This window comes from Pundamilia nyererei, unplaced genomic scaffold (assembly GCF_000239375.1).
Source record: "Pundamilia nyererei isolate P.nyererei 1_Seehausen unplaced genomic scaffold, PunNye1.0 scaffold00039, whole genome shotgun sequence".
NCBI lineage: Eukaryota > Metazoa > Chordata > Actinopteri > Cichliformes > Cichlidae > Pundamilia > Pundamilia nyererei.
The window spans coordinates 474,277-496,696 of record NW_005187440.1 but is presented as its reverse complement, the minus strand read 5'-3'; the positions used below and the strand labels follow the sequence as shown (position 1 = coordinate 496,696).

General features: G+C 42.9%; 3 protein-coding genes across 6 annotated transcripts in view; all 3 read left to right on the top strand.

Moving 5' to 3' along the window:
- The window catches only part of naa80 (N-alpha-acetyltransferase 80, NatH catalytic subunit), a 5,784-nt gene extending 768 nt beyond the window's left edge, over positions 1–5,016 (top strand). Inside the window, exon 2 of the mRNA XM_005730693.1 lies at positions 3,406–5,016. Coding sequence (XP_005730750.1) covers positions 3,406–4,270 — 865 coding nt within the window. The 3' untranslated portion in view covers positions 4,271–5,016. The remainder of the gene's footprint in view (positions 1–3,405) is intronic.
- Positions 1,963–8,769, top strand: hyal3 (hyaluronidase 3). 4 transcript variants are annotated; one of them, XM_005730695.2, is made up of 7 exons: positions 1,963–2,000; positions 6,145–6,435; positions 6,582–7,017; positions 7,138–7,285; positions 7,461–7,587; positions 7,704–7,793; positions 7,874–8,769. In XM_005730695.2, the coding sequence occupies exons 2-7, from the start codon at positions 6,172–6,174 to the stop codon at positions 8,132–8,134; spliced, it is 1,326 nt and encodes a 441-aa protein (XP_005730752.1). In that variant the 5' UTR covers positions 1,963–2,000; positions 6,145–6,171; the 3' UTR covers positions 8,135–8,769. The 4 variants fall into 4 exon arrangements, with proteins under 4 accessions (XP_005730752.1, XP_005730751.1, XP_013765699.1 ...); XM_005730694.2 differs by lacking the exon at positions 1,963–2,000 and adding an exon at positions 5,234–5,694; XM_013910245.1 differs by lacking the exon at positions 1,963–2,000 and adding an exon at positions 5,234–5,701.
- A 5,126-nt stretch (positions 8,770–13,895) lies between these two features.
- Positions 13,896–22,267, top strand: amt (aminomethyltransferase). The gene is made up of 9 exons (XM_005730692.1): positions 13,896–14,145; positions 15,408–15,575; positions 15,857–15,937; positions 17,943–18,074; positions 18,154–18,232; positions 18,494–18,639; positions 20,401–20,581; positions 20,964–21,119; positions 21,471–22,267. The coding sequence occupies exons 1-9, from the start codon at positions 14,008–14,010 to the stop codon at positions 21,644–21,646; spliced, it is 1,257 nt and encodes a 418-aa protein (XP_005730749.1). The 5' UTR covers positions 13,896–14,007; the 3' UTR covers positions 21,647–22,267.
- The last annotated feature ends 153 nt before the right edge of the window (positions 22,268–22,420 follow it).

Below are 22,420 nucleotides of genomic sequence, written 5' to 3'. Positions count from 1 at the left end.
TTTTTGGGCTATCTGGCCAAGGAAAAACATAAAAAGAAGCATCTTATAAGTGAGAGAGGTTAGAAAAAGGGAGTAATCCCTTATTTTTAAAGCATACATGAGTAATAATATTAACGATATTGCTATATTTTAGTATTCTATTGTTGTATTTAATGAATGTACACTGCTGTACGCAGACATGAAACGCGGTTATACTACGCATGTGCAGAGGGCGACAACATCGAGTGTCTATTGCGCATGCGCGAAACCTCTGAGCACGGAAAGTAACGTTTTTAGTAATTACTGTTCTTGTTGGAAAATCTGACATCCTCGCTTCATTCAGACGTCACATAATCACATCGGTGTTTTATGAAGAAGCGGGAGTTTTAGTGAAAAATAACGTAGGAAACACACAACTAAAGTTCGAGGCGTGGCTGTGATCGCAGTGTTCCCGTAATGCATTGCGCGTGTGTAAACGTTTATAGTATATTTAATAATTTACCATGTAGCGTTTGTGTTTTCCTAAAAGGTAGCGTGAAATTTTTGAACAGTATTAGTTTGTGTCTGTTTAGTTGTGGCATTATTAAACGTTAAAGTGCGAACCGTAATAGAGACTGCTATGTCGGAGAATGGGGTCGGCCTGCCGCTCGTCTAGTCTCCAGTACACTCTTGTTTCTCTTCAGATCGTATAAATCTTTCGCCTTTTACTAAAGATTTCCGTGGAGTGGAACAATAAGAGTTTAATCTAATTTTTTGATGCCCTGCGTTAGTGGGGCTTGTTTCGCTGTGAAAAATTAATGTTTGTTTCTAAATGTTGGTCTATAAGTTCTGTTGGAAGTATCTCAGTGTGGTTTAGTGGTATGTAAAACTGCTGTTTTTGGTATCAATCTGACACCAAGTAAATATAGGACCAGTACTGCCAATACTGACACTTTGCAACCCATAAAGGCAGTTTATGCACAAGATTGCAGTGTATGGCATGAATCATCATAGGTTTGCCATTTCTGAACATATTTAATAACCACTAAATCACTGTGATTCTTCAATAATGAGTTAACACAATAAAAAAAGACACCTTTCAGATTTTCCTGCATTTTGATACTAGGCCTTTTGGAGACAAGAAATATGCATGTGCCTGTCTCTAAACCAAAGCACATGTTGTTTAACTGCGCTATAGGCTAGAGCCTATTGCACTAGTATCACCCAATACCGGGGGGGGGTTGCAATACTATTGACAGTTGAATCGATCTGCCAACCTCTAGTGTGGTTCTTGGTAATAGATAAAAGTGTTACTTTCAAAACGTCACTTTTCCATGTCACTTTTCCATGTCCACCCCCTTCACAATAAAAGCCCAGATTTTGGCTGTCTTTTTGTACTAGTTTTACTAAATAAAGTAGTTTTGGTTCATTTGTTTTGTATTTTAAAATTAACTAATAAATGTTAGTTTTTTTTGTTGTCATTTTCCTTATCAAATAACAGACCTATTCCTGTTTTGGTAGGGAATGTCTGCAAAGCATATATTGTGAAAGTTTATAAGACGATTGCATTAGTCTCTAAACATACGTTCCAAAAACAGCATAAGCTGTGACTTCAGTTGAATTTGAATTTCGCAAACACACACACACACACACAGTCAGATAAAAGTGGACCTCTTTACAGAAACAACAAAACATACATAGAGCACACAAAACGCTGCTGTTGATTTTAACATAATATGGAAATGTCAGTCATTTTAATGCAAAATCCGCAAAAGAAAAAGGTTTCTTTTACTCTCGAGCAGTGACAGGAAGTTTCCAACCTCTTTTTTTCATCATACCCGATGTAAGTGTTGTGGCTTCAATACTGAATATAATTAAAGTTTAAAACGCAGAGTCAGACATCAAAAAGAAGGTAGTCAGTGCCTTATTCAGTAAACTCCCATTTCCTGTTGAAGGAGAGTATATGAAGTAGCATTGCATAGCCAGTAACACATTCAAATCAGTTTGACAGTCAGCTGTTTCGTTTCAGCATTTCTCTCTTGGTGAGTTATTTATTTATTTATTTAGTCCAAGAAAAACTTAAATTAAAAATGACTGCAATGTTTTTCTCACTCTCAGTCATTTTTCACATTTTGCATGCACGACTTGGGGTGAACCCAGTTTTGCTTCTTCTTTAAGACCACTTTAATTACTGGTTTGTGACTCTAATGTGGACGACTTGACTATAATTCAAAATAACATATATATAGAGATATACTGCAGTGTGAATGCATTTGGGTTTTTTACATAAGAAGCAAGTACAGCTTGGCTTTGAGTTGAATTAGCTGGATTAGTTCGTTTCAGCGTCAGTTTGTGCTGACTAAACTGCACTTCAGCCTTTCTGAAGAAGCACTGTGGTGAAACTGTGACAGATAACTACTGCTTCCCCATTTAGAATGATAACAGCTATTAAACATCAGGACCTCAGCGTACATGAACAGAATCTATTCATCAGTTAAACGCTCTCACATCTCAAGCGCACATAAAAGTGCATGAGCGAGGCTATGATTGCACTTTGATGTGTATTTGAGAATTGCGATATTAATTGTGAGGCAGTTTAAATCCACAGTGTGGATTTGAACCAAATGGACTTCACACGTAGGCTTACACTTACACTCCAGATCAGAAGTTTGAGCTCTTTGTAGTATTTAAAGGAGAGTGAGACAAGATCTCAGCATATGATACTCCAGCATGTCGTAGATAAAATGGAACTTAAAAGTTGGTTCAGTCACACCCCCACATCACATCTCTCACATCATACGTGGTAAGTGATGTGCGAGATGTATTTTGGCAGTCTCTTTAGGCTTCTCGAGTTCCCGTTTCTGCGTTCAACATGTAAAAGCTGCTGCTGCCCTGCCTGCTGTTTCAGCAGCTCTCACATCCACCTGTAGGATCCACCGTTATATTATGCGCCCCCCTTCCGGCTCTCCTCCCTGCTTTCTCCTATCTTGTCACTTTTGTCTTACTTCTTTCTATCACCTTTTCTATCCCTTTGAAGAAGTGAGGCTCCATAAATATTAAAGAGGTAAGTATTACTTCTCAGTTGCAGTGAATTTATAGAAGAAAATAAACTGTAGAAAAACAAACAGAAGAAAGTAGAAGAGAAATAATAATTGAACATAAACCACTGGCGCACTCCGGGGCCTGATTAACCCTGGCAGGGCCTCCTTGGATGAGGGTGTCTAGTGAATTATATTACTATATATACATTTGCTGTTCCTGGTGTGGTTTTGAAAGCAAATGAATGCCTTCATCTCTAATCCTTGCTCGCACTGCCTGTTGGGTAACAGACACAGTGTTTTAACCACTCAGCTAAGGAGGAACTGCATGCTTGAGACACTTCCTGATATTTTCACACTTAACCATAGAAGGTAAATGGAGACTGACTTGAAACCCTGATCGTCGCAGGTCTGAACCCGTAACGTCAACGTCCGACGAGCCGAGGCGACAAAACTTCTACGAGGTCTCGACACTGGATGGAGACGTTAAAGAGAAGCTACACGTAGTCTCCGAGCAGCCAGAGAAGGTCCACGCCGTTCCCATCCACCAGCGTCCCGACCTGCTCGTTCCCTGCGCAGACCTCGTCAACTGCGAGTGGCAGAGGAGCCAGGCCGCCCGGGTTCACTCTCTCCAAAAATCCTGCTCAGAGTTTCCTGTCAACCTGGTCCTCCTGCAGGGTTGCGGGGAGACTGAGAGGCTACTCGGCCACGCCAGGCTGTCTCGGGTCGTGGGTCACAGCGGCAGCCTTTTTGTCGAGTCAGTAGTTGTGTCCGAGGCGGAGCGAGGCAAGGGCTACGGCCGCACTCTGATGGAGAAGACCGAACGTTACGCCAGAAGTCGAGGGTTCAAGCGTCTCTGTCTGACCACCCACGATAAGCAGCACTTCTACGCCCACCTTGGCTATGTGCTGTCGACACCAGTGCAGAACGCGGGGGCCATGACGGCATTCATTCCCATGGAGACGCTTCTGAGGTTCTCCCGAATGCCGAGTGAGGAAACGAGCGTGCAGACGCAAACAAAGATGCACGCTCAAGGGGACAGAGACTCAGGAGGTGGTTGTGCTGTACGGTCGCCTCCATCCTTTAGTTTACCTCCTCCTCCTCCTCTATCCATCCCTACTCCTCCTCCACCACCTCCTCCTCCTCCCACTATCCCTCGTCCTCCCCCTCCTCCTCAGTGTGCAGGGCAGTGTGTAGTTCAGACTCTGACTGAAACTCCGTACAGAGATGCCAAAGGACTTCCCATCTACTGGATGCACAAGGACATTTGTTGATCGCTGTCAGATACACACCAAAAGACAGAAATAAGCACAAACTCACAAAACACACACATATTGGAAGAAGAAGTGTGACATAGAAAGAACTGTGCTAGCAAACCAAAGAAGTAAACACTCGCACTCAACACTTTTAGTTTTTCCACGTCACAGTTTGCAGAAGTATTTCCCAACACCTGTGAACTGCTGCTGCGTGTGAACCCTGCTGCATGTGTACCTGTACGTCTGCATCGCTGCACTGAGTAAAAGAGAAATGATGGTGAACATAAGGACCCAGCAAGAAACTGGGGATAAACTTTAATGCTTCAGTTTCACTCAAGAATGTACTTTTTTTATTGTAGTGACTGATGTTTGAGCCTAACTCTGTACAGTGTAGCCTGTGTGATACACAGACGGGATCTGCAGCAGCAGAATTAAACTCATCGGTTCAGTTTGCTGTGTTTACTTGAAAAGAGCTTAAATAATTGTAATTATTACAACCAGTACAGCTGAGCAAAGCATAAACGTGACTCCCCTGCTCCCAGCTTCCAATGCGGGACCTTGGCACAGCAGAATTTACAGCCCAGAGTGTGTTATGTGTTTTTTTTCTGGCAGTTAAGCGAATTAACTGCAGGCAGGAGCGCACACTCGCTGCAGATTATGGTTATATCGTAATAAATATTACATATTTTCTTTGTTGTTGTTTTTTTTATGTGTTTTGTAATCCGGGTTTTGAGGTTTGATTGAAACAAGAATAAATTAAAGATCATGACTATTTCCTATTGCTGTGAGACTGCTTGACTTCCATAAAAATGTGTTTTGGTCCCCAAATGTCGAGAAAAGGTGGCGCTGTCGCCGCTTCATGCGCAAAAGCGCAGCGCGGTGGTCATGTTAAGGCGCTTTTAGTGCTCCGTTGAGTAGAAAAGCGCAATATAAGAATCAGTCCAATTACAGTTTAGCCTTACACATCAGTGGGGCCACACAGCTACAGCGATGGGGCACGCCTATCACTGTTCGGCACCGAGTGCGCGCGGAGAATCCAGGTTAGCGCTGGGGAGAGGGAAAAAATCCCTCAAGCAGAATCTAATCCGAGCTCTGATCGGATGAGAGGGTGACTCACATCTCTCACCTCAGTGAAATATCAGTCTATCCCGGACTGTCTGAATGGCGGCATCAGTGTAACGTTTAAGGAAAGGGGGCGGGGCTCGATGCGCAACAGGTGCGAGGCTGCAGTTTCATCTTTGCAGCTCTTAGCCCGAAGATGCACACCGTCTGCCTCCACCTGTCCATGTCTCAACTCCAATCGCTTCATCTGGAGTTCTTCGGCCGTAAGCTGGCTGTGCATTCAGCAGGAACTAGAAGCTCCACGTCGGCTTTGACTGCTTCCCCTGCAGCGGATACACCAGCAGCGCCAGCTCCCCTCCTGTTTCCTCACATTTAGAAAGGTTTGAAGTGAGAAAAACTAAAAAATAAGCTTTTCTGCGTTTGTTGAGCTGCTTTGATGTAGAATTTTTCGCAGAATAATGCGAATCACAGTCATTGTTGCACTCAGTAATAAATACTTCATATCTGCAGTGACAGCTTGGACCAGTGCAGATATAACCAATCTCAACCACTTAAGTAACTTGTTGCCCATCAGTCTTCCAAAAATCTGTCTGCTGCTGTTATTTTCTCATGTTGTTTGTTATTTGGTTCATTGAAATGTTAAAGATTTCTTACAGTGGGTGAAAAATGATTGGAATAAAGAGACTTTCTTATCATTATAGCTTTGACTGGTCTTTATTTTTGCATTTCTTATCATGTTTTTCTGTCAGATAAAAGCCCGTACTTGTATATACAAAGTTAACCATTTAAATGCAGAAAAGTTCATCAGGACGATTTCTTTCTCCTGCCAGGAAGGACACATCTGTGGGTGAGCAGCCATGGAGCTGTCTCTCCTCCTCCTCCCCGTCTTCTTCATCTCTTCCCTCCGTTGCAACTCGCTGCCACAGAATTCCCCCCAGGCGGATGCCTTCATCGGCACCTCGCTGCAAGCTGTGGCTGCAGCTCATCCCATCCTGCAGAACCAGCCTTTCATCCTGGTGTGGAACATGCCCACGGCAAACTGTCCACAGCGATACAACATCCACCTGGACCTGGGAGACTTTCATATTGTGGAGAACAAGAAGGAGCGCTTCCAGGGACAGGTGATCGTCCCTCATCCATTTATTTTACTGATATTCTACTTTAAAACCATAGAAAGAGGGCTGGTGAGGGCACTGTAACAGTAACAAGGATTAAATGTGCAATAAATCCAAAACAAGTGAAAAAGGGAAAATGTTTGATTTTCCAGAAAATGACCATCTTCTACCGCGACCACTTGGGAAAATATCCATACCTCTCCCGAAATGGCAAGAAAGTGAATGGAGGACTCCCTCAGCTCGGCGACCTGGCCTCTCACCTCTCCCTCACGGTGACGCAGCTGTCCGACCTCCTGCTACCAGATTTCAGCGGCCTAGCTGTCATCGACTGGGAGGAATGGAGACCGTTGTGGGAGACGAACTTTGGATCTAAGGTGGAGTACCGGAGGTTGTCCAAACTGCTGGTGAAACAGGAGCAACCAGATCTTTCAGAGCGGGCAGTGACATCGCTGGCGAGGCGGATGTTTGAGGAGAGCGCTCGGAAGTTCATGGAAGAGACACTCCAGTCTGCGGTCGGAGAACGCCCCAAAGGCTTCTGGGGGTTTTATGGTTTTCCCACCTGCTTTAACAAGAACAAGAGAAAGACAGGTTGGTCTAACACTAACGTTGAACGTGTTGGTTTTCAAGCAATCTGAACAATAATGACAACTCCTTTTGTACCGATGATACAGGCTGATCTCTCTTTTATTTGTATTTCTGTGTGATCAGATAAAACTTACACAGGACGCTGCCTCAGGGGGACCAGGCAGCAGAATGATGAGCTGTCCTGGCTTTGGACTAAGTCCTCCGCTCTCTACCCCAGCATCTACCTGCCACAGAAACTGGCAGGGTCTGCAGATGCAGCTCTAATGGTCAGGTACAAGAAAATCAGCAAACCCAGAAATGCATTCACTTACACTCTGCTGCCTCAGGCACTCACATATCCAATCATGACAAGGATATGAGCAGTCCTGTCATTTAGCTTTTGTTAGCCATGATGGCCAGACAGGTGGTTTCGCTTACTCATGGGTTGCTCTGTCTTCTTTAACCAGACACAGACTGCTGGAGGCTTTGAGGGTGGCGTCAGGTTGGCCATATCACAACAACACCGACCACGCCACACCCGTCCTCCCCTACGCCAGGCTAGCATTCACACACTCACTCAAGTTTCTCAGTAAGGTAGGACTTTTTTAGCATACATCACATAACATTAAGACTTTAAATATGTGGCATGACAAACTGTGTGTGTGTGTGTGTGTGTGTGTGTGTGTGTGTGTGTGTGTGTGTGTGTGCAGATGGACCTGGAGCACACACTTGGAGAGAGTGCATCACTGGGGGCAGCTGGAGTTGTGCTGTGGGGAGAACTGAAATTCGCCAAAAACAAGGTGTGCATGTGAGAAAACATTATCAGTGTGTGTGTGTGTGCGCCTATGTGTAACCATATTGATCTTCCCAAACCATCCAGAAACAGTGCGTTCTCCTCAGAGACTACGTCCACAATGTCTTGGGTCCCTTCGTTCGATCTCTGAGGTCTGACGCAGAGCGCTGCAGCCTCCAGGTTTGCCACGGCAATGGACGCTGCACCAGGAGACACCTGAGCTCTGGCCACCGGCTCAGTGACTCTTCCAAACATTTCCAGAAACACTTCATGTGTCATTGCTACCAAGGCTGGACAGGGCAGGGGTGCCAAGACAAGAAGAGCGAGAGCAGAGAGGAGGAAGATTGACCTGAGCTTTTTTGTTACGGTGCTGTCCATTTATGAGTTCATGGGGATAATAATACTACTAATGGAAGTTACAGTTTTGAGCAGTGTGGTCCAAGTTCATTTTAATTTCATTAGTCCAAAGGTTGTTTTTTTAAATTTTTAAATCTTCTCTGCCCTTTCTGTTTTCCAGTGTAACCAGTTGTGAACACCTTGCTGTAAATTCTTTGCATTCCTATTTATGGAGTCATCTCTTGATTGTAAACTTTAACAATGATACACCTACCTCCGCAGAGGTTGTGAAGTTGGTACCCATGGAGATAATTCTGCCATCATGCACTTTAATAGTCTCCTGTGGTCTTTCAGTTGTTTAGACTTTTTGGCTGTTTCTGTGGTCGTGTGTCATAAATGAAAGGAAGAAAAGAAACTGTGTTTGGCTACATTAAAGGGACCTGTACTTAAATTTGACTCTAATGGACTTTGCATAGGAAGACTAAAGTCTAATGTTTTACAGTTGCAAGATTTTTTTTCTCAACCAATAGTAAAATAGTGTCTTGTTACCATGGAAGAAAAGACACATTTTAAACTTGACATGTGTACATAAACTCTGACTGAAAAATCCCATCAAACATCACCATGAACGACAGAACACTGTAAATAAACGACTTGGTGAAAACACGTAACTATACATTTACCCAGTCACTCTATCAAATACATACTTGACAAAGTTGATGAAATCAGAAGCCCGTTTAATTTTCTGGCCGTCCACAGCGTTTGTACTTTGTGTTTCCTGTGATGCCCACAGTGAGTCACCCAAAACGACTGACAGCACAGTATAAAAACAGCTTGTACGTTTTTAGACACAGTGGCAATGACATAATGGTCTGACATTATTTCAAGCAATGTGAGATCAACCACTTCCCTTCTGCCACACTGCCACCATTAAACAAAAGCTTTATTTAAAAGTCCTTCTCAAATAATCCTAGTAAGCCTAGAAGTTGTTTTTCAGAAAACTCCAAACTCATATTTCTACGGTAATAATCTGAAAACGCTGTCGGTGTTTTGTTTTCTGTGCATATCTTCCTCACGTCCCTCCTGTCGCTCTCTTGGCTGTCAGGTTGTGCCTGAGTGCTTGCAGCTCTTGGATCAGCAGTGACAGCTCTGTGGCTGTAGCCTCTTTTTCTCTCACCGCCTCCGTCAGCATCCGTATTGCGCCGCCCTGCTGGACTGGAAGAGGGGCAGCCAACAATAAATGTTTGCTTTTGTTTGCACATTTCTTTTATTTTTTTCTATTTATTTTTTTATCTCACCTAAGAAGTAAAAAATGAGTAACACTGTGAGCAGAAGCAAAGTGATGATAGCGCAGCCCATGGCATAGGCCCGGGATGAACTTGGCGTCAGCATGTCCTGCAGTCGGCTCTGCCAGGATTTGCTGCCTGGGTGGCCTCTTTGATTGGCAGCTGTCGTGTCGCAGGTGTAAATGTTCCCATTTGGCGAAGGTGTGTACGCCGGACGAGGAGCCCTCATTCCTGAAATCGCATTTTGTCAGAGTCAGTGTTTTTATGCGTCATCGCACTGTGGATGGTGTGTTTGGGGTGATTTTACCTTTGTGGCTGTGCTCGGGGTGTGTTCGGTGGAGGTCGTTGATGGAATCGACAGAATGCAGCTCGATCTCGGTGAGATCTCTGTCGCTGACCCTGTAGAACTGAGGAGTGGTCTGGGTGGAAGAGGGCCTCGACATGTCTCCTTGTCTTGAGAGAAAAATCAGGAGGAAAATATGCTCACTGTTTGCTCCAAAAGGCTCAACTAATGAGCAACTCCTTTGTTGATCATTTAAATGAGAGGTGCCGCAATCTTGGAATAGCTCTGAAATGCAAAGAGAGGCTGTGGAATTTTAAAGTTCCATAATAATAATACATTTGAAGCTTGGGTCTGTAAAGATTATGTTTCTCTACCAGAGCTCTGTTCCTATGGAACAAGCTCAGACCTTAACTCAGTCATCAACCTTCGTCTGTTCTCTCCCATAGTTTGTGTTTGGTTCTCATCTCTCTGTGCTCTCCCTAAGGTGGCTTTACTGAAATCTCTTCCTGTTAAAACGTAGATCTTCGTTTTTCTACTGTCACCTGCATGCTCACAGGGGATTATCTGATGTTTGAGGTTTCCTTTCTAATATTTTTTTCCTTCTTGAAGTGAATGCTGCTGCGCGTTGGTGGTATGTAGGTAAATTTGAACTAAACTGATCTCAGTCACTGCCTTTGGAAAGCGGACCACAGCTGCATGAAAAAAGATTTTCATAAAATATGACCAAAAACATTGTACGATTTTTCAAGTCCTTAAAGTAGTAAAATAGGCCCAGATTAAGTAAGTGAAGCATTAGATTCAGACTGGGTTATTTATCAGTGAAAATGTGCCAGTATTACACAACTTTCAGTGAAGATTGTTAAGCCCTTGCTTTCAGTATCTGTAGTTTGCTTTAATCCTACACACCATCTTGGAGGAATTTTATCCCATACAGAAAAGCTTTAGGATGTTGGTGGGATTCCTCGGATGCTCACTTCAGGAACATTTCTACTGGGTTAAGGTCAGGTCAGGACTTTGACTGCTCAAACCCCCAAAATTCATAACCCAGAGTTAGTTAAACTCCAGGGATATCACTCTGTCCAGTTAGGAAGCTTCAACCACGTCTGACAGTTTGCTCAGAAACATGTACATGAGTAACCCAATCAATGATTTTGTGTGCTTCTCCTGTTCCTCCTGCTGGGTTGAAGCGCTTCTACAGCCATTTCCAGCTCTTCTTAAGTAACTGCATGTTACCTGGCATCTCCTCCACACTCTGGAGACTGTGCTGACCTGCAACCCTTTTTGTGATGGCATTTATGAAGGTGCCATCCCGGAGGAGCTAGATTACACATGTAGTCACAAGAACACTAGGAAAAAAAAGCAAAACTTAAAAAAAAGGGATAAGGACAGAGAAAGAGTCTATAACATCTGCAAAACGATTCCTTTTTGGGGGTTGTCTTGTTTTTGCTTCTCTGGTGAATCTGTTGTCACTTTCAGTGAAAGGATTTGAAATGGATTCATAATGGTTTATACCTACTAAATGAACACACTGACATCCCTGAGGTTAAACAACACCACCCTGTTTCATGCTGTAGATAGGAGAATAATGTGTCAACCTTTACTCAAACACAACATTTGCTCCACAGAGGTTGTTAGAGAAGCCTTCAGTGGCTTAGATGCTATATCCTACATTGCTTTGTGACTTCCCGGACTATCACATGACTGGTTCTCCTGGTTTCTCTCATGCCACTGAAATTCCCAGTCTTTTTGGAGCCTGGTTAAATGAAATGAGGACACAGATACTAAATAAGTAAACACAGATTAGGTCTTTTTTGGAGGGAAGAAGTTTGTGATATATTCTGCTGGTGGAATAAAGCAGCAGGTGATGGCTCGGGGTATGAGGGTTGCCTATTTGAAGAGAAAACACACAGGTCAAATGGGCAGCTGATTAATCAGAGCTATTATTAAAGCTGGCTGCCTAACCTCTAAAGGCACAGTGCTGCTTGAATTTCAGACAAGGGCCAAAGGATGTTTCTATCTGGAGACTAACATAATTCTAAGTGGGATACAGGATTTTATGAACCCACCTAAATAATGTAAACTCATGGACCTGAGCAGATTTCTTTTACTGGATAAGTACAAAAAAGTAACATTTTCTTCTCACCTACCTTGTGTCACCATAAACAAATGCTTTTGTCTCTTCTCGTCAGTCACTCTTCTTGCTCCCCCAGTTCTCACACATCCAGACACCCGATGGCCAAAACATATGGCTGCACCCAGTGGCGCAGCAGTTAAATCAATTCAATCTCCCAATGGGTCTTTCAGGAGCCACGCTGTGACAAAATAAATCCAAATAAACTCCCGTTCAATCCCAGCAGTAAAATCTTAATATTTTAAAGCCAAAGGGAAAGCGTAGATTTTTCCCAAGAGTCCTTCTGCTCCTGAGTGTCACCGAGCAACTGCAGGATGCCCCAGAGCCACCCCTCCTACTACTAACTATGTTTGTGTGTCTGATTTAGCCCACCCTAGTTTTTTTCACCCCTGCTCCAAGCATGCTTGTGCACACGCCCCAGCTTTCCAGGCCTTAAAGGCCTAAAATAGCAGAAGGAACACGGGGTTATTATTAGCTGCTCAGCCAAAAGGATGACTCAAAGATCTGGGTGGAGGGCATGATGGGGGTACAGAGGGATAAACACACTCATAAATACTCACAAGGACAAATATCACAGTCTGGCAGCTTCACCTGGCCAAAATATCCTCTCATGTGTGAGAATCAAGAATGGATGCTGTAGTGTGTACATAGAGGGTGGAGTAACTGTGTGTCATGCTAAACTGAATGCTGATAAAGGATGTTAGGCTCATTATGAAAAATCATCAAAATGTGCTTTGAAAACAATGAAAGCAATGGCTCGATGGGGCCCATTTAATATCCTCTCTGTTTCTTTCATTCTTGATCATTGAACGAGAGCAAAAAATCTGCATAGTCTTCAGATTCAATGCTTTTTAGATACAGACAAATTCTAAAAGGATGCACAACTTTTCAAATGACTGCATCTCTTTTAGTAACATTGGTAGGTGTACTGCTTCAAAAGCCCTCACCCTCTTGGGCCTCTAGGCTCCATCCTGGTAGGTCTGTTCAGTGATCCATCCTTGGTTTTATTGGAGGAATTAGCAGCTGGTGGAGGTTTGCTCCAGAGAGAAGAGGAATGAAAGTCAGTAAAAGCAAGAAAGAACACATTTGTGTGAATTAGACAGATTGGGGAGAGTGAAACAGCGAAGCTATGAGGAGAAGAGGCATTGAAAGTGGGCGAGTTGAGTGCCAGGCTGGTAGGAGTAGGTGAAGTAAGACCTGCTTCAACCTGTATGGTTTGGAGGTGATGGCATTGACAAAAAGAGAGAATCTGAAGATGTTACGATTTTCATTGGGAGTGACCAGGATGGACTTTAAGTGAGTACATCAAAGGGAGAGGGTGAGGAGTTTGGAGACAGATTCAGAGGCATGGCTGAGATGGTTTGGCAGAGGGGTAGTGGATATATGGAGCTGATAGGCAGGAGGAAAACAGGAAGACCTCAGAGGATTGTTGGATGTAGTGAGGGAGGGCAAGCAGAGGGTGTGGAAGAGAAGAATGTTAAGGATAAGGTGAGATGGAGGAAGATGATCTGCTGTGGCATCAGCTCAAAGAAGAAGCAGCTGAGATTAAAACACACCTAGCACAACTAGTCATAAATGTAGCATTAAAGTCGTATTCGAATTGCCACAATCTGCAAATTTTTCAGGCTTTTCTTCGCTAGTTATGCTAAAAGATTTTTGGTATTGAATAAAAATATTGACACTGCACGAGGCTCTGAAAATCAGGTTTTACTTTATGCGAGAGCAGAAACACTCCAGAGCTAAACATTTCCACATTTATTAAACTGAGCTGATATACATATAATAATTTTTATTCTGAATTTAGTCTCCCAAAGAAAGAGCACTTTAAGGATTTGTATGTGTAAAACAACAGAATTTCATGAAGCTGATGTAAACAAATGTTTTTTTTTTATTTTTATTTTATTTTATGAATGAAGTGGGAAGCCAGTAATATCTCAGGTAACACCCACATTGTGTTTTCTTTTATAAGATTGAGCGTGATTCGCTGAACCAACCAGCAAACGTCTGCGCGCCAGCGGTCCAATAACTACATAACCCACAAGTCCTTGCACCTAATCGTTGCGCTTCGTGTGGTTTTGCTAGGTGAGCGCACGCACACTGCACTGAAGAGTTTAGAAGCACAGCGGAAGTTACCCCGTCAGGAGCAGCGAGAGTGCGTGCTGAATTTAGCGGGGACTCAGGTGTCATGATGTGGGCTCGGTTGACGGTTGGAGCCGGGGCTTCGGGGCTCGGTTTGCGGGCTGCAGGGGACGGTTTGCTGCGGTTCGTTGGAGCTGGATGTGCGGGGAGGAGGCAGCAACAGAGCCGGGCTGCCAGCACAGAGGTAAGCAGAGCCGTGAACTTCAGTCCTTGCAAGTGTGCCAAAGGCTTTTGGCATCAGACTTCACACGCACCTTTTGTTGTTATGAGTTATTTATCTATTTGCTGAATTTTCACTTATTTCATTTGTCACGTGTTCAATATTACTTATTAATTTTTTTTAACTCTAACTTTGGTCCTGTGGTATGTTTATCCTACTTTATAAGACTTTAAAGGACAATTTCAGGCCTGTAACTCACGTACTTTAATGAGATTTAAATGATATTTTTGATTGACTCGCTGAAGAAATCTTGCTCTATTATTGTTATTGCCTACTGTGTGTGTCTTTAGTCCTGTCTACCTCCCCTCACCCCCAACAGGTCACCTCAGAGGCCTGCCTGGTTCTTTCTGTTAAAAGGGACTTTTAACTTTCCACTGCCGCCAAGTGCTTGCTCATTGGGGGGTTGGTATGATTGTCTGATTGTTGAGGTTTCTCTTTATTGCTGTAGGGGTTTACCTTACAATATAAAGCTCCTTGAGGTGACTGTTGTGATAAGGGTTAAGGCGCCGTATTAATAAAACTGAGTTGAATTAATACAATATTAACATGTGAGTTTGTGACAGCAACGGCTCGCCCATGCACACATAATGTATATCTGTCCCTGCAGAGTGGCCCTCCCCCCCTGCCTGCTTCACTTCACTGAGCTGCACAAAATGGCTTTATTAAAACCACGAGTGACTGACTCTGCAGTACTGTCAGCAAGGTTTAACGCAGGGCCAACTTACCCTTTCATCCATCTTTTTACTCCTTCATGACATCCCTATGCTTTTGTAGGTTTGTATGCAAAGAGGGTTTGGGTCAAAACAGTTGATCAATATAGGATCAGTCTTGTTCTTTCACTTTCAAGTACAAAGCAGTATAAATCCACAAAGACTTAGGAGTATATGGGTCTGCAACCAGAGCAGCCACATGCCTTCGGTTTGTTCGCAGTAACGGCTGACTGTGGACAGTTTGGAAAGTGTGCAGACACACTCTGTCCCACAATGCGTTGCTGTGGCTGATAAGCCCACCTTCAGCTGGTTCAAAGGTCAGACTGAAGAGAGCACGAGAGAGAGGCCTATCAGCTGAGCTGTCTATTAATCAAAGATGTGTTGTTATTATGTTCCTGCTAAACTACTAAACCTTTTAGAAACACTTTAATAGATTTAATAGCATGCAAGAACTCAGCAGTCACAGTATTTCATCTGTGGACTTTCACTACAAGCCTGATGTTTTCTTTTCCCCAGACTGCCTTGAAGAAGACTCCACTATTTGACTTCCACAGGGGGCAGGAGGGAAAGATGGTGGAGTTTGCAGGCTGGAGTATGCCCGTTCAGTATAAAGACAGTCACATTGCCTCTCACATGCACACCAGAGAGCACTGCTCCATCTTTGATGTCAGTCACATGTTGCAGGTGAGGCATGTGTTCTTAAACATGGGTGCAGATTTCAAGTAGAGCATCGCAACTTGGATTTGAGACTTTCTGAGATATTCTGCTGTAAATATTGGGAGCAGAGTGTGACCCCTGTGTCAAGCAATGTGTGTGTCAAGTGAAGAAATGTATGTGTTAGTCACATCATGGCAGAGTAAAAATGTGTAATAGTGTCTGGCTGTTGTTTTTATCCACCACCCAACTCTCCAGGAAACTGCTGCTGTTAAAGATTTAATTGCAGACTTTTTGTTTTTCTCTGTCAGACCAACGTCCACGGCAAAGACAGGGTGAAGTTTATGGAGTCACTGGTGGTGGCAGACATCGCAGAACTCAAGGACAACCAGGTACGTTAACGATTGTTTCGTTTTAAAACTGCTTTTACTGACTTTTTGTTCACTTTGAGGCAAGTGAGGGGAAGCTGTGAACACAAAAGTAGCAGATCAGACATGTTGACTTTAATCAATTTTTTTTTCCTTCCAAAAATATAATCGTCTGGTGCTGAGCAGGCAGTGTACACAGTTTATACTGAGAGGATTTCCTCTAAAGCAGCTGCCGGTTGTATTTAGAGACAAACAATGAGACTGTATCCACTGCAGCATGAGGGCATCAGTTCACTCTTGTTGTGTGAATGATTATAAAGGATATATCTTTAATCAACTTAAAAAACATATTCAAACATATACATACATGTATGTATACACACAGGGCTGCACATAAGCGGTCCGCAGGTGCGCATGCGCTTTCAAAATAAAAGACACGCACCAGATAAGAAGTTGCAACGCGCGCTTGCGTACATAAGATTTTCTGGAGGAGGACAGACATTTGTTTAGAGCTCTTAAAAATGTCGAAGAAGCAAGCTCCTTTAAGCAATTACTTTGGTGTTCCTCCACCTCCAAAGAAATGTCAGCAGGAGTCCGAACTGCAAAAGAAGCGCGTGTTCTCGGAAAAGTGGTTGCAGGAGGTGAGTTGGCTTCAAACAAATGATGAACGCACTGAGATGTGGTGCAGAATATGCCGTGGAAGTCTCACTCTAGTGGACAAAAACAGTGCTTTTTATATAATATAAAAGGCACTGTTTTGAACCACGCGCTTCTTTTGCGGTAATGCAGAAAACAGATTTTTAGATGGGGGAACTGTTCTTGAAGTTCACAGAGAGACAGAAAGAGAGAGAGAGCTGTGCATGAAGTGTGATTTTTATCTCGGTGAAAGCAAAAAAGCCAAAGTCAGAGGGAATTCATGACGATGTTTATGTGAAGCGTAGTTTGGATCTTCTTTTGCTGCTGGTTCAGTCAATATTGTTTGGAGAAAGGGATAAAAACCTGCAACTTCAGAATGTAGCGCAAAAAGGACTTAAACGCAAAGCGCGGACCCGCTGACACATCGGAGCCCGTGAGCTGTCGGCTTTCAGCCCCGCCCGTGCCGTCGGGTGAGAAAGGCGACATCTCACTGATTCTGATGTTTCGGCGGCTGCCTGCTTTTTGTTCAGAATCTGTGTACCTGCTCTCATTTACTGTTTAAGCTGTTTGGTGGTTGTTGAAATTTTGTGAGGTTTAAACTGAGATTTTGGAGTTTTGGGCAAAATACATTTATATTTAAAAATCGATTCAGGATTTTAATGAATCGATATCACGTTATCCAAGCTAGAATCAATTTTAATCGATAAGTCTGTAATTAAAACCCACCCCTAGTTCCAAGATCTGCGTGAGCACCCAACTGTGTCCAAGTTTCAACCATTTAGCTGTTGACTTGAGGTGAAGTTGAAGAATTTGGACATAGTCCTCATTATTCAAACTATTTTGTGTAATGTACTAGTGTCACTGGTAGTAAAGCCTCACCTTTACTCCTCCAAACGTACCTCCTGTCATTGTGGTCAAAAAAGCTTTTCTCATCTGACCATCTGACTTTTTCTTGTCCACGTGAACAGCTGCAAATTCCATTCAAGCTTGAAGATGCTGGTTTTGGAGCGTGTGCTTCTTTCTTAATTGGTACCCTTTTAGTTCACAGCGACGTAAAACCTCACTGTGGACAGTGATGATGGCGTTCCAGCAGTATACAGTTATATTTGAGTTCTTGTGGTTCCTGGATTGTTTGTCTTTCCTTCAGTTGTTTGAACTGATGATCTTGGAATCTGCAGTTGTTTAGAAATGGCCCCAAGAGACCTTCCCAGCTTGTCTAAATCTGAAGTTTCTCTTAAGGCATCTTCACTGAGTTGGGTTTTCAGTTATTCTGAGTATTGGCTAATCCAGTGAGTGCAAGACAGACTTAAAGACGAGAAACTTAACATAAACACGATGTCCACAGTGTCCTTTTTTCTGTTTCCTTCATTTCCTTTCTTGCCTCATCTTTAAGGGCACGTTGACCCTCTTCACTAATGAGAAAGGTGGGATTATTGATGACCTCATTGTGACCAAGACGGACCAGGGCTACCTCTACGTTGTCTCCAATGCCGGCTGTGCTGACAAGGACTCTGTTCATATGAAGGTGAATTCAAGAAAAGTATGTAGCAAAGAGGCCGAGAGTTAAAAAGCATCTGATGTGTGTGGGTGTGTTTTGTTTTCAGGCCAGACTGGCAGAGTTCAAATATGCAGGTTTTGATGTGGATCTGGAGTTTCTCGATTGCGCACTGATTGCTGTGCAAGGTAGAATATTTGTGCGACAGTCCGCCTTCTTTTTCTTTTTCTCTTACTATAGTCTTCATCACTTCCTTTCCTTTATACTTCTCTTCCTGCTTCCTTTTCATCTTATTTTACTTTCCTCTGGTTTTGCTTTCCTTCATTCGCTCTTTCTCTGTCCATCCATGAATTTTGGCTATTGCTTCTGATTTTTTCCTTTTCTTTTTGAACTCCTGCAGTTTAGGTGTCTCAGATCTTGCAGATAAGAATTTATTTGCATGTCTCCAGGTCCCACTATGTCTCAGGTGCTCCAGGTGGGATTGAAGGAGGATCTCAGTAAGCTAACTTTCATGACCTCTGCCCTGGCCACGGTGTTCGGTGTCCCTAACTGCAGACTAACTCGATGTGGATACACTGGAGAGGACGGGGTGGAGGTGAGCACATATGTGTGTGTTTGCAGGTTCTTTCATGCTTCGGGACAGCTAGTTTTGTATTATAACTTGTGTTTAATAGACAGTTTTTTAAAAAAAGAAAAAGAGGAAAAAAAAGGCTGTATTGGCAAGCAGTTCTGTGGGGTCCCACAATTTTCTGCAGGCCCTGTCCCCCATCACTCCCTCTGCCAACCAAAAGCCTGTGCAAGACCTCAAATGTCCGTTATTGCCTGGACAGTGTGTTATTTCTTTCTAACCTCAGTGTGTAACTCTTATTAGGCCTGGTCTTTAGTGAGCTAACCACTGGGACTTGTGCAAAAGCCCACACTCTCAGATACAGTGCCATTTATGGAAAAGAGTGCAGCTCTAAAAGAGGCATATGTGACCTATCGAAACCACAAATGCAAAACAAAATGTTAGGCCAACATCAAAAGGCTGTGGACTAACTACTCTGTATCCTGCCATTGTTCATTCACAAGTTGTCTTTTTAAAAAAAGATTAGTTACTTGCTGATATGCACCCGCTCAAAAAGGAAGAACCTGTTTCATATGAATGATCTACTAAAAGAAGTGATGTTTTTTTGCACTGTCTGAACACTCTGAACTCCTGTAGAAAGCAGGATGGATGTGGTTGGATCTCTTCATCTGTCTTACACAGCGATGGTGGCAGCTTGATTTTCTTTGTCTTCATTTCACTCTGTGCTCAGGCTCATATCTGTTTACTATACTTATTGTAACAGTTTGAGTTATCAAGCTAATTACCTGTTTCTCTTAAAAATGTTAAAATATTAATCTAATTAATGTTGAGTGACCGTGTAGTGAAGCTCAAATTGTGGTCACAAATATTTTGTACTTGTAAATCAGGATTTGTATGTGTAAAAAGAATTTGTGTGCGTAAAAAAGATTTGTGTGTGGACTTAGCCAAAAAATGTATGTGAAACTCTAGACTCAAGTTTCAAGTTACAAGTACGAATTTTGACCCTATTTTTCTTCCTTTCATTTGATTGGTCAATGGGGGGGGAAAAAAAAAATCTGACAAATAAAACATAGAGGTACCTGCTGTGGTGACCCCCTTGTGAATAAGGGAGCAGCTGACAACAGCTTCTTCTTAATATGTAATCAACATCCTGAAATAGGCTTGATACACTTGCACTTATTCGGGCATTCATTTGATGCAAATCATGTTTGAGGAAACGTCCTCTCTGCAGACTGCTGCTTTGATTGTTAACAACAAGATTCAGTTTAATTTTTGGTGCCATCAGCTGTAGATCTGCCTGGTTTCTTGTAGATATAGCAGAACTAGATGGCGCTCTATCGTTTTCCAAGACAAATAGACTCCTCAATGTCTTGTTCCAGAAATTCTTACTCAAAACATCCAGAAACCTTATTGTGAGCACTTAATCTAGAAAATGTTTTCTGTTGGCTGAATTACAGGAGCCAGCTGTATCACTCTGTGTAATTGAAGGTTTACATCCTGTGAAGCTTTCATTACACAAACTAGCTTACTTTTAGCTAGCTGCACGTCTTTTGATTGGCAGATATAAAATAGTTCCTACGTCAACCTACACACACACCAGGGTCTGTGGCTGACAGATCTGTAATAAACTTCTCCAAAACTGGTATAAATTGCACTATGTATCATGACATGCGTAGATGTAATTTTGAGGTGAAATTTGTAATTCTCTGAACTTTATTGCTTTATTGACATTAAAGGTACTTGGATAGAGACGTGGCTCTACAGTTTGCCTGTGTCTCTGTGTGTCAGATCTCCGTCCCTGAGTCCAGAGTGGTGGAGCTGACGGAGACGCTACTGACCAACAGTGAGGTGAAGCTGGCCGGGCTGGGAGCTAGGGACAGCCTACGACTGGAGGCGGGGCTTTGTCTTTATGGCAATGACATCGATGAGACCACTACACCTGTGGAGGCCACGCTTGTCTGGACCATAGGTTGGGGTTTAATTTTTTGGGTCGTTTATTCTTTTTTTCTAACGGCTGCTTTTGTGGGAGGCTGTCATGAAACTTGTGATTTAAAAACATTTAAATTATTTTGTTTTTATTTGCCACTTAATAAGCAGCTGTCGACTAAGGCGTCACTCAAAGGTAAACGTTCTTCTGATTGGTCTCCGAAGGCGAGAAGCAGCACATGTGTTAGGATCTTTTCCTAATAGTGTCACAATTGCATATCAATTAGATACCACCATCTGATCATTTGGAATTGCACATAAGATTTTTTTTTTTTTTTTTTTAATTAGAGGATCCCAGATGTTGTTGTGCACGCCTGCCTTTTCATTCAGTCTGTCAATGAACTCTGCTGGTGTCTCACACACAGGAAAGCGCAGACGCCAGGCCAAAGATTTTCCCGGTGCTGACATCATCATACCTCAGATCAAAGCCAAGACAGCCAGGAAGAGAGTGGGTCTGGTGTCCACCGGCCCCCCAGTCCGGCAGCACACCCCTATTCTCAGCCCTGATGGAAAGGTCATAGGTCAGAATGTGCCAAAGTGCAAACAGATATAAAAACATACATGAGTAAAAATAATAAAAACAATATGAGAGTATTGTTGTTTGCCACAGTATCTGTTATGATGTTGCCAATTGGGGTCTCCAGACTCAGACATTTTCAAATCTTACATGTTAGGGCTTTAAAATAGATACGATCGCAATGTTTGTATTTCTGTGGTATCATATCAAATGTCAGTGGGATGATTGTTAAGTGTTTCTTCACACGCTGCATGATTGCAGACATGACAGTGCCTGTCATATAGAAATAAATGACTGAAAAAAACTGTACAACAGGATATCCTTGGAAAGACAAATTCCTTTGTGTTTTGTACAGGTGAGGTGACCAGCGGCTGCCCCTCTCCCTGCCTGAAAAAGAACATTGCCATGGGTTACGTGGATGCGGCATTCGCCAAAAATGGAACAGCCATCCAGGTCGAGGTCAGGAAAAAGGCAGTGCCGGCCACCGTCAGCAAGATGCCCTTTGTGCCTACCAAGTACTATACTGGTTAGGAGAGACACTTGTATGGCGAGTATAGGTGCTGCTGAGCGTTCCTTCAAACGATCCCGTATTTGCCAGCACTGCCCCTTCATTCTTAGCTCACTATTTAAAATGTACAAACCTTCACTGGTGAGTCCAACAGAGGAAAAATTAGTCCAAAAATTACTACTGACTATTGATCGGTCACTTTAACGCACAAATATATTAAGTTTAAAGTACTCACAGTGTTCATATTCAGTCACCAGGGCTGCTGCTTTGAGAATGGACATTATAGGAGCTCATGTAGAAAACAGGGTGTCCAGATGACCCTCTTCATAATGGTTTGCAAAGCATTTTTATCCCTTGTCCCCCTCGTCCCACGTATTAAGAGTGTGTCCCACATTTTGATTGGCTCTGCAGGATGTGCATGTCTATAAAGTCTGGCTTGTAATCAAACTGTCTGAAGACAACAGGGAAGGCCTTATATTCAAGTGGAAGTTAGTCCCACTTAGAGTCATGTGGCTCTGCCCATCAGGGAAAGATGATTTTCGGAAATGTGATGGAAACTGCCACAAAGAAAATTATTATGTTAAACTGGGAAATTCAATTTTTGTCCAGCTAAAAAGTTCCACATCGTCCCGTTTTATTTTTTTATTTTTTTTGGGGATTGGGTCACCCTACATAGAAAGACTTTGCACAGACTGCCAGTCCTTATTTAATAATTCAGTATTATGCATGCATCTGGTTAAGAAATTCATGGTGCACTAACATGGGTTCCCCTGCGGATGATGGGGCTGAGACATTGT

What these genes read in the sequence shown, in the direction of transcription:
- hyal3 (XM_005730695.2), top strand. Translation starts at nt 6,172, where the DNA reads ATGGAGCTGTCTCTCCTCCTCCTCCCCGTCTTCTTCATCTCTTCCCTC. An exon ending in AGGAGCGCTTCCAGGGACAG is followed by an intron (nt 6,436 to 6,581) that starts GTGATCGTCCCT and finishes TTGATTTTCCAG; the next exon opens with AAAATGACCATCTTCTACCG. An exon ending in GATGCAGCTCTAATGGTCAG is followed by an intron (nt 7,286 to 7,460) that starts GTACAAGAAAAT and finishes TTCTTTAACCAG; the next exon opens with ACACAGACTGCTGGAGGCTT.
- amt (XM_005730692.1), top strand. Translation starts at nt 14,008, where the DNA reads ATGATGTGGGCTCGGTTGACGGTTGGAGCCGGGGCTTCGGGGCTCGGT. An exon ending in ATGTCAGTCACATGTTGCAG is followed by an intron (nt 15,576 to 15,856) that starts GTGAGGCATGTG and finishes TTTCTCTGTCAG; the next exon opens with ACCAACGTCCACGGCAAAGA. An exon ending in CACGCTTGTCTGGACCATAG is followed by an intron (nt 20,582 to 20,963) that starts GTTGGGGTTTAA and finishes TCTCACACACAG; the next exon opens with GAAAGCGCAGACGCCAGGCC.